Source organism: Setaria italica, chromosome IX, assembly GCF_000263155.2.
Source record: "Setaria italica strain Yugu1 chromosome IX, Setaria_italica_v2.0, whole genome shotgun sequence".
Lineage (NCBI taxonomy): Eukaryota > Viridiplantae > Streptophyta > Magnoliopsida > Poales > Poaceae > Setaria > Setaria italica.
The window spans coordinates 27,184,851-27,195,309 of NC_028458.1; the positions used below are offsets into that span (position 1 = coordinate 27,184,851).

General features: G+C 57.4%; 1 protein-coding gene across 1 annotated transcript; it reads right to left on the reverse strand.

Annotated features, from left to right (window-relative positions):
- Positions 1 to 345: 345 nt before the first annotated feature.
- LOC101781755 (probable carbohydrate esterase At4g34215) lies at positions 346 to 1,066 on the reverse strand. Its single transcript, XM_004986623.2, has 2 exons — positions 533 to 1,066; positions 346 to 450 (listed from the first exon to the last, which is right to left on the reverse strand). The coding sequence occupies exons 1-2, from the start codon at positions 1,013 to 1,015 to the stop codon at positions 346 to 348; spliced, it is 588 nt and encodes a 195-aa protein (XP_004986680.1). The 5' UTR covers positions 1,016 to 1,066.
- Positions 1,067 to 10,459: the final 9,393 nt, after the last annotated feature.

Genomic DNA, 10,459 nt, shown 5'->3' on the forward strand with positions numbered 1-10,459 from the left:
ACTTTGGTGCCGGTCCGGACTCGACTGTGAGGTTGGGACGCCCTAGGCTGTCGCTTGCCCGGGTGATGTCCGCTAGTGGACCCGTCGCTTCTCACCCCTCGCTCGGGGGATCCTGGGGCGGCTGTCGAACCCGTAGTGGGCCAGCCTTCGAACCCCTGGACCGTAATGGGTCGTAGGGGCATTTTCAGAGGGTTTTACCTGTGTGCCATTATGAAAGTTGGTCTAACCTCCATACCCCTAAAAAGTTCGTCGACACCTGTATGCCCAAGTGCATCTTGGTTTGTCCCTCCATGCCATTCCATCCCTATTTTGTGCTAACGGTCGTTAACTGCGCTGAGAATGGACTCAAATGCCCTTAGGCAAAGGAGGTCTGTTGAACTTAGTTGTTTGCCTCGGTGCCACGTCCCTTACCAGCTGAGTGTAGTGTCCGAGGCCCGATGCTAACCCAACCTGAAATGAATTGCTTTGCTTTGCTTACCAGTTGAGTGTAGGTAGCAACAACCATGCCCAAGCGACAAGCAAAGGTAGGTACCTGGATGACTAGGAGGTGCGGGATGCCGAGATCTGCGCGGATGTCTCGGACGAACATCCCCATCCTGCGCCCGTACTCGTTGGCGTCGGACCACCTCACGGTGTCGCTCTCCCCCTGGTACCAGAGCAGGGCCCCGATCCGGCCGCCGGTCTCGAGGGCGACGCGCGCCCGGCGCAGCATCTGGGCGTAGAGGTCGGTGCCCCTGGCCCAGTCGGCCATCCGTGTGCCTCCGACGGCGCAGGGCACGAGGGCGACGACGGGTGCCCCCGCGCGGCCGGAGCGGAGCAGCACGTTGGCGAACGGCATCCTGGGCCCCACCCCGACGGCGTGGTTGTTGGAGGCGTCGATGCCCTGGTGGAGCGGCTCGCGCGCCTGCTCCCAGCGGAGGTCCGGGGAGAGGCGGAGGACGGCGGGGGAGGGCGCGCAGTCGGAGGGGACGACGCCGTCCCAGCGGTTGGCGACGACTCCGCCGCGGCCGGCCATGTTGGACTGGCCCGCCAGGATGAAGATGAGCTTGTCGGATGGGGGCACGTCGGCGAGGGCCGCCAGGATGTTCGGTTTCAGGTTGAACTTAGTTGTTTGACTCAAATGTGCTGAGAGTGGGAGGAGAGTGAGAGATGCCGGTCAAAATTCGTCAATACGGCCTCCGCGCATATGCCTCCCTTAGAGACTAAGGGTACACTGGACATTTTCGATGCCCGGGGCCCGCTTGTAAGAGCTCTCAAACGGTCAAAACCGAACGGAATAGGGACGGAATGGCATGGAGGGACAAACCAAGATGCACTTGGGCATACAGGTGTCGACGAACTTTTTAGGGGTATGGAGGTTAGACCCAACTTTCATAATGGCACACAGGTAAAACCCTCGCATTTTCAGCCGCGTATCCCTTTTTTACCTATTGGTGGGCCTTGGGCCAGACGTGGAGGAGGTCGTGTGCGTGTGTCCTCTGGGAAGCGAAGTGGTGGAAGATGCCAGCCCACGAAACAAGGGAGACGGGGATGTTTTCCTGCAGCAGATCGTGCGCACGGATTCCGAAAAGGCGGGCGTGACGGGGTGTACCTGGAGCTGCATTAACTGCGGTGAGACCGCCCTTTTCGCTTCCCATGCGCCCGCCTATAAGACAGGGGGTCTGCCTCGCCGGTTCCGCCCGCACCTGGTCTCGAATCTTTTTGCCTTCTTGCGCGCACTTTATCTTCCTGCTTGCCGTTCACCTTCCTCCGCCTAGCGCAGCAGCCTCCCTCGCCCTTCACCGTCGAGTCTCCCACTCTTTGGCAATGGATTCATGGTCGCGCTTGAGCTTCGGTTCCTCACGCACCGACGGCCTCATGAGGAAGGGCCTCCTCTGCGAGAGGACCGCGAGGGACGAGTGGCAGTTTCCCGAGGATGAAGATGTGCCGAATCCAAGCAGCGGCTACATCATCTCATTCACGCACTTCCACGAGAGGGGGTTCGCGACCCCGCCGAGCCGCTTCTTCCGTGGGTTGCTGCACTACTACGGGCTCGAGCTGCAGCATCTCAATCCCAATGGGATCCAACACATCACGGTGTTCATCGCGCTGTGCGAGGGGTTCCTGGGCGTCGAGCCCAACTTCTCGCTCTGGAAGTACTTCTTCGCGGTCAGCCTGTACCAGAGGACCGAGAAGAAGGGGAGCCAGCAGCGCGCCGAGATGGTTCCCGGCACGCTGACCGAGGGCACCATCCTTGCGACGGGCGCGCTTGCTGACACTGAGATCCGGCAGTGAGTTCGGGAGGCGCTGGACGACAAGGACGCCAATTACCCAATGCCCGATCACCCTCCAGTGCGCTTAGACGAGAATTTCATTGAGTTGGTGAGGACTTCGCGCTCTCATTCTTCTCTTCTGCATTTCTTAGTTCGTCGCTCTGACACAGAGTTCTCGTGTCTGCAGGGCCACATGACCCAAGTCATGGACTTGCGCCTGCCAGTGCCAGAGGATGCAGAGCGGCAGCAGCAAAAATGCCTCCTCGCTGAGAAGCAGAAGAGACGCAAGGATAAAGAGACGGCGAGGAATAAAAAGAAGGCTGCCAAGGAGCTCCAACGGCGGCGGCGGGGCAAGGTCATGTCGGACGACAATGACGACGACGACGACGACGATGATGAGGAGGAGGAGGAGGACGAGGAGGAGGACAAGGAGGAGGAGTACATTCTGGCCCCCCGGTCGTTATCCGGGAGCAGCACCCCCAACCGGCCGTGGGGGGCAAGCCGAGCGGACCGCCTGTCCAGGACCCGACACTTCAGGGCTCTGGGGCCACGCCCCATGGGTCGGCGCGGGGCACGCCTCGTGAGTCGATAGAGCCGTACCCCGACCCTCTGCCTGCATCATGCGAGCAGAGAAGTAGCACCAAGCGGCCGCTACCAGATGCCACGGGGTCAGCGTCGAGCTCGGAGGTGAAACGCGCCCGTTGCCCTCGCGCTGAGGGAGTGTAAGTGGAACTTCCTCGTGCACCTTGTTGTTTTCCCGACATCGAGCCATCTTTGATGTTGTTGTTGTTGTGTTACAGCGCCGCCCCTCGAGACTTCGTCCCGCCGCTGGTGCCGAAGAAGGCGCTACGGGTGTCGTCCGTCCCCACGGGGCGAGCCGCGACCCCGCCGGCAGCGAGCGGTGGTGTCGCCGGGGAGACTGCGGAGCCTATCGTGGAGGCGGCCCCTGCGGCGGCAACCGGAGGAGGGGTGTCACAACTGGGCATGGGGCTGGCCCCTGCTCCGCCTTTTGCCTCCGTGGCCGACCCTGCGGGACAAGGCAATGCCCATGGGGTCCCCCCGACCGGCGAGGTGATACACCTCGACGATGAGGCGGAGGAGGAGCCTACGGCTTCGGCGGCGACGGTGGAGATAGCGGCGGCGGCGGAAGAGGGAAAGTCTGCCCCCACGACCGTAATGGGGACAGCAGAGGTGGGGACACTTGCCCCAGCAGCCGTGACGGAGATGCCGGCGGCGATACGGGTAGGGACGCCTGCCTCGGCGGCCGCGATGTAGGCGGGGACACCTGCCCCAGCGGCCGCGACGGAGCACGCGGCGGCGGCGGGGACGGGAACGCTCGCTCCGGCAGCCACGACAAAGATGGTGGTGGAGGCGGATGGAGCGGGATGCACGTCGGCGTCGACGACGGCCGCGGTGACTTCGACAGATATGGCAGCGCATGGGTCGGGGTCGTCGACGAGGCTGGCAGCTTCAAGGGCAGTGGCGCTTGCCCCAGCAGCGGCGTCGGGGACGGCGGCACCGGGGTCAAGCAGAGCGGCTTCCAGCCTTGCCATGGTTAACCCCGTCCCTAAGGTGTGGGGTGCGACCACCCTCACTGGAGGTCCCGTGATGACCCGCAGAGACCCCTCTTCGTGATGGATGACGCCGAGGAGTGGGGCAAGTGGCAGGCATTGCAGGGTGGCCTTGCAAATGTTCGCACTACCCTGTCTTCCGCGATGGGGGAGCTGGACAGTGTGATCATCCCAGGTGGCTAGGTACGTTGTTTTCCTCTCATTTCTCTGTTGCTGAGCGTAATTTGTTTTGTAGGCCCTCCAGGAATGCAGCCAGGGGAAATTCGATTTCCTCCGGCTCGAGCGGGGGCTCTGGGATCGCTTCTCCGCGGAGAGGCAGCAGACCGGGGAGCTGATCGTGTAGGTTGCCACCGCTTAGCAGATCATCACCGACCTGCGTAGGCATGAGCAGGTGGCGCGGGAGGACGCGCGGTGGGCGGAGGAGAAGTTCCAGGCCATCATCGAGAAGGCTCGCCTCGATCTTGAGGAGTTCCAGACTGCTATCGAGAAGGCCCACCATGATGCCGAGGAGCTCGCATAGCTGGAGGGTGACTATGAGGCCCTTCAGAAGACCGTCGAGCGTATCCAGCGCGAGCGGCAGAAGGCTTGGCAGGAGCGGGACTCCGAGGTGATCCGGAAGGCTGAGGCCGAGAAGATAGCAGCCGAGCTTGGGGCAGAGGTCAGTCAGCTCCATGTGCGAGTGTAGGGGCTTCAGACCGCCGTGGCCCAGGGGCTCGACCGGGAGCGTGAGCTGAAGGCTCAATCTGAGGGTAAGGCTCTTCTTGTTTCTTTGCTTTTGTGGTGCTGCGAGGGTTTCTGACTTGGACTTTTGTGGACGGACCTCACAGATGAACTTGCCCAGCTGAGGGAGATCCTCGATGCAAAGCGCGCCGAGCATGGCAACCTGCAGGACACGATCCGCGTTGTCTGCGATGGCCTTGGCGTGGTCCAGGGACAGGGGACGAGTTCGTTGGCGGCTCATGTCCTTGGGGCGTACTGGCGGGCCCATGAGATTGCTCGGGAGGCGCTTCACGTCAGCGTGAGGCGGGCCTTTGGCATCTTTGGCTCCCACTACTCTGGAATCAACTTCGCCGGGATGAGCGGGGGGTATGCCTCCGGCTACTCCGAGGCCGAGCTGGACAAGATTGACGCGTCGGTGCTCAACCCAGTGGAGGCCTTGGTGAAGCTTCTAGAGGATGAGGTCATCCTGCCGGCGGACCTGGGGATGAGTTAGCTGTATCGGGCTTAGATGCCTCAAAATATGTAAATATGTTAGTCAACTTTAAACTTGCTTTTGTGATGGCCGCAGAGGCCTTTTCTATAACTTGTTGAAAAAAGTTTTCAATCCTCTTTCTTGTTTTTTGGGTTTGGAAAGTTTAGAGTGCGAGTCGGGCGCGTCAGCAAGCGCTGATGAGCGAAGGCACCATAGCCGCTGGGGCGTAGGTATTTCGCAGTTCAATCAGTCTTGCCTGAGCTTCGTTCTTGCACACTTTCCTTTTCACGCCCAAACATTTAGGAAGAGAATCGGCTCGAAGAAATGGTGTTTTGAGAAGACGTCAAGTGACTTGGGCCGGAGCCCCTGATAGCCCCCAAGGGATATGCGACCCTGGGACAGGGCCAGGGTCGGATATCCCTAAGCTCGGTAGGAAACTCGAATGAAATTGACTCAAAACTATCCTTTTCCGTGAATTAACAAGTTACAAAAGTATATATGTACAAGCTTGGAAACAATAACTAAGGGTAGAAGCGTCTTAGTTGCTCTATGTTCCAAGCATTGGTGAAGATCTGCATGTCGGGGGTCGCTAGCTTGTGTGTAACTGGCCGCAGTACTTGCGCGACGATGAAGGGACCCTCCCATGGAGGGGTCAGCTTGTGCCGGCCTCTGTTGTCCTGGACAAGACGAAGCACCAGGTCACCGACGTTGAAAGCTCGGCCTCGTACCTTGCAGCTGTGGTATCACCGTAAAGCCTGCTGGTACTTGGCCGAGTGCAGCAGGGCCACATCACGCACTTTGTCGAGCTGGTCCTGCGCGTCCTCGAGCGATGCCTGGTTCTCTGGTTCATCGTACGCCTTGACCCTCGGCGACCCGTACTCCAGGTCAGTGGGGAGGATTGCCTCAGACCCGTAGACCATGAAGAATGGGGTGAGGCCGGTTGCCCTACTGGGGGTTGTCCTCAGACTCCATAGGACCGCGGGGAGCTCCGCGACCCATCGGTCGCCGAATTTTTTGAGGCGGTCGAAAATCCTTGTCTTGAGACCCTGGAGTATCATGCCATTGGCCCGTTCAACCTGCATGTTCATGCGGAGATGCACCACGGCCGACCAGTCCACTCGGATGTGGTGGTCGTCGCAGAACTTGAGGAACTTGTTCCCGGTGAACTGCGTGCCGTTGTCCGTGATGATGGAGTTGGGTACTCCAAAGCAATGGATGATGTCAGTGAAGAATTGTACCGCCTGCTCGGATTTGATCTGCGCGACGGGCCGCACCTTGATCCACTTTGAGAACTTGTCAATGGCGACAAGCAAGTGGGTGAAGCCCCCGGGCGCCTTCTTGAAGGGTCCGATGAGGTCCAGTCCTTAAACCGCAAACGGCCACGTGATGGGGATGGTTTGGAGTGCCTGTGCGGGCAGATGGGTTTGGCGCGCGAAGAATTGGCACCCCTCGCAGGTGCGCACCACGTGGGTGGCGTTGACCACTGCCGTCGGCCAGTAGAAGCCTTGTCGGAAGGCGTTCCCAATGAGGGTTCTTGGCGCGGCGTGGTGGCCGCAGGCCCCGGTGTGGATGTCCTATATCAGCGCCTTCCCCTGCTTGATCCGGATGCAGCGCTAGAGGATGCTGGTGTGGCTCCGCTTGTAGAGCTCCTGGTCGATGATGACGAAGGATTTGGCGCGACGTGCAATCCTGCGTGCCTCTATCTTGTTCGTCGGGAGTGTCTTGCGGATGAGTTAGTCGAGGTACGGGGCTCTCCAGTCAGGCGGGGGGTCGGGCCCCTCTACCGAGTTTGCGTCGATCTCCATGACTTCGGGGTTGGAGGGATCGGCCTCTGGGTCGAGGCTGGATGGAGAATCACCGACCTTTTCAGGGTCGGTGTCCGAGTCCAGGATAGGTGGTGCGTTGTCAACCTCTCCTGGGTCGGCGCCCGAGTCCGGGGCAAGTGGCGTGTCGCCGACCCTTCCCAGCTCCTTGTAACGGATTGAGGGCTTGTATTGGTCGCTGACGAAGATGCCGTCGGGAACGGGCTTTCGGCCGGATGCCGCATTCGCCTTGAAATAAGGTTTAGCTCTAGTCCGTTGAACTTGTCTTCGAGCTTGCGGACTTCATTGCAGTACGCCACCATCTTGTGGTCGTGGCAGCTCCACTCCTTCATGACTGGTTCAACGACTAGCTGAGAGTCGCCTCGGATGTCCAGCCGCCGGATGCCCAACTCGATGGTGATGCGAAGCCCGTTGAGGAGAGCCTCATATTCAGTGACATTGTTAGATGTAGGAAAATGGAGGCGAATCATGTACCTCATGCGTACATCGAGAGGAGAGACGAAGACTAGACCTGCTCCGGCGCGAGCCTTCATCAATGACCCGTCGAAGTACATCATCCAGTATTCCTGCTCCTCCGGCGCTGATGGCGTCTGGATCTCCGTCCATTCCGCAACAAAATCGGCGAGCACTTGGGACTTGATGGTTGTATGGGGGGCGTAGGTGATGCCCTGGTCCATGAGCTCGAGTGCCCACTTCACGATTCATCCTGTGGCGTGTCGGTGTTTTAGACCGGCAACCTGCCTAGGGGGTACCCTAGGTGGTCTTTTATGCGGTAAGAGTCGTCGAGAATCAAGGAATCAATGGTGACGCAAGGAACACGATTTAGACAGGTTTGGGCTGCTAGATTGCGTAATACCCTACGTCCTGTGTGTTGGTTTGTATTTGATGAACTGGAGTTGTTCTTGTGTCCTTTTGAGGGGGGTCCCTGCCCACCCTTATATACACGGGAGGGCAGGGTTACAAGTCTGAGTCCTAGTCGGGTACTATTACAAAGTTCTACTCGGTAATGGCCCGAGTAGTTTTCCATAAACATACTTGACTAGTCCGAGTAGGATATGCCCATCCTTGTTCTGATCTTGTCCGAGTACGTCCCTTGATGGGCTGTCCAGGGCCTAGTCGTGGACCTGGGGTGTATGCCTGACAAGTCCCCGAGTACTTTGTAGTTGTGCGCCACAGTCTTGGGCACTGCGGGCACTATCCGAGTAGCTAGTCGTAGAGGTTGCAGACTAAAGTGCTCGAGTACTGTCGCGTGGCTGGAAGGTACTCTTTTTGCTCCTTCAAGTTGTTTCCGTCCTGAGTAATTTTATATGGTAGTGCGATGTCAATCGCACTCCATATGGAGTAGCCCCCGAGCCTTAGGTTGAGTCGAAGAGTCAGGCTTAGGGTCAAACCAGCTTTTGTCCATTTTACCCTTGGAGATCTTGGGAAAAAAGAAAAAACTGACCAACGGGTACGGTACCCGCAGCCCCCGAGCACTTGGGTGATCTCTGTCGTTGAAGTGGTCAGCAGTCCATTGAAAAGAGTAGCCGTTGAGTGTTAAAGGCGATTAATCTGCAATTAATCTATCCGTTGCACAACTGATGCATGGAAACCGGAGCTGGCGGAGATAAAAGTGGAAGGTACCCTTTCGGTTGGTTTTATGCCATACGGTAATCAGATCTGTTTTTCTGCCTCCCCTGTTCTTCTGCTCCACATTTGCGCCGCCGTAAGTGCCGCCACCGCCATTGTCGTCCCTTGAGGGAGATCCGAGGGAGAGTGTCATTTTATCTTGAAGTTGAGTCTGTCGGATGCGCACTAAGAAGATGGGCAAGAAACCCAAGAAGATCCGGGGCTAGGCTCTGGCGATAGGCAAGGCGAAATCCAAGAAGGTGAAGGAGCTGGTGCTGCCGGCGCCGAAGGTGGAGCTGACAAACTAGACTGCACCGCCGCTGCCTGGGGCAACCTAGCAACATTCAGTGATGAAGGAGGAGGCATTTCAAGCACTAGTCGATGCGAAGCTTCTTCAGCCGAAAGAAATTCTGGAGTGGCACCCCGCATTTCCCAATGCATGGCAATTTGAGGAGCATCCAGGCGAGACAGTGATGCTCGCGCACTTTGTGGAGAGGGGGTTGGCGGTGCCCACCTCCGACTTCTTCAGAGGTATCCTCGAGTTCTACAAACTCCAACTTGTCCATTTGAACCCCAATGGTGTACTGCATATGTCGATTTTCGTACACCTCTGCGAAGTGTACATGGGAGTTCCTCCGAGTATCAAGTTGTTTAGGAAACTGTTTCGCTGTAAGCCACAGCCTAGTGTCCATAGGACATAAGTCTTTGGAGGCGCCGGGTTCCAACTCAGGAACTCGGGCGCATATATTGAGTATAATCTGACTGACTCCCATGGGGAGTGGAAAAAAAGGTGGTTCTACATCGGGAACCATGAACCTCGCTTGCCTGTGGTGACTGGCCACGCGCTCAAGCATGCAGAATACTGGGTGAGCGAACCTGATGATACTCCCGAGCTGGATCACCTGATGCAGCAAATCACCGAGATGAAGGCACTCGGGCTAACTGGGATTAACGTGGCGGCCAGCTTTCTGAAGAGAAGAGTTCAGCCGCTTCAAAAATGTGCTCACTCGGGAAGTGAGTACACAGGTCTTAAAGATCCATCGTGTATGTCCGATGAGGATATATCCGATGATGATGTAGAGGCGCTGCTGGCCATGTTTTTCAGGAACTACCAGGGAGTACCAGTAATCCCTGCGGCTCTGCGTCAATATGATGCCTGGTATGAGCCAGAAGTGGTATGTCTTTTGCACCTGAGTTGTTCTCTTTTGACTTATGTGATATTTGTTGTTGATATCGACTTGTTGTTTGTAGTCTCGAGTTCTTGCCGGCTACTTGGCGCAGTCGGAAGAAGAGTCAGAAGCTGTCGCTGAGGAGTCGAAGGACGAGCCTTCTCCTCCTGTCAAGAGACGCAGAGTAGTCCGCAAGATGTCTGCTACTAAGTCTGCTTCAACCCCTGAGAAGTCTCGGGGTACCAAGGTATGTAGTCGTGAACGTATCTGTAGCTGATGAATTTGAACTTGCTATTGATGCGATGAATTTTTTCTTGTGCGTAAAGGTTCTAGATACGGCACTTGGTGATGATGAGGCTGTTTCTGAAGAAATGGTCGTGACCGACCCAGACGTCGGTAATGTATCTGTTGACATGGTGTCGGAGAAGGTGCCATCAACAGAGACTGGAGTAACCCCCCAAGCTATCCACGCTGACTCCATCGGCTTCCATGCCGCCCATTGCTCACCAGGCAGTCCTGGGGTTACCTGCTGAATTAGCGGGTGTTGTAAAGGAAGTGTCGCCAGTACTCGCTACTGGTTCTTTGCTGTCCAGTGTGATTGCCAGTGGTAAGTGTTCTGCCCCGGCTGGATTCGTTGATCCGAATGGATTTGTAGTCTTGACCTTTGCTTTACAGGTCTTGGCGAGAAGACGATGCCGGCAGCTGTTCCTGCGGTGCCACTTACTCGGCCACCTGTTGTCAAGAAGAAATGTGTGCGACTTCCGCCATGTTTGACTCGGTGAGCTTACTTTACCCGGTGTATATCTTTAAGTCGTTTTGAAGTCGTCTAATGACTTGTCTTGAT

Coding starts and splice junctions, on each gene's coding strand:
- LOC101781755 (XM_004986623.2), bottom strand. CDS start 1,015: ATGGCCGGCCGCGGCGGAGTCGTCGCCAACCGCTGGGACGGCGTCGTC. Junction 451..532: donor CGCACCTCCTAGTCATCCAG/GTACCTACCTTT, acceptor AATTCATTTCAG/GTTGGGTTAGCATCGGGCCT.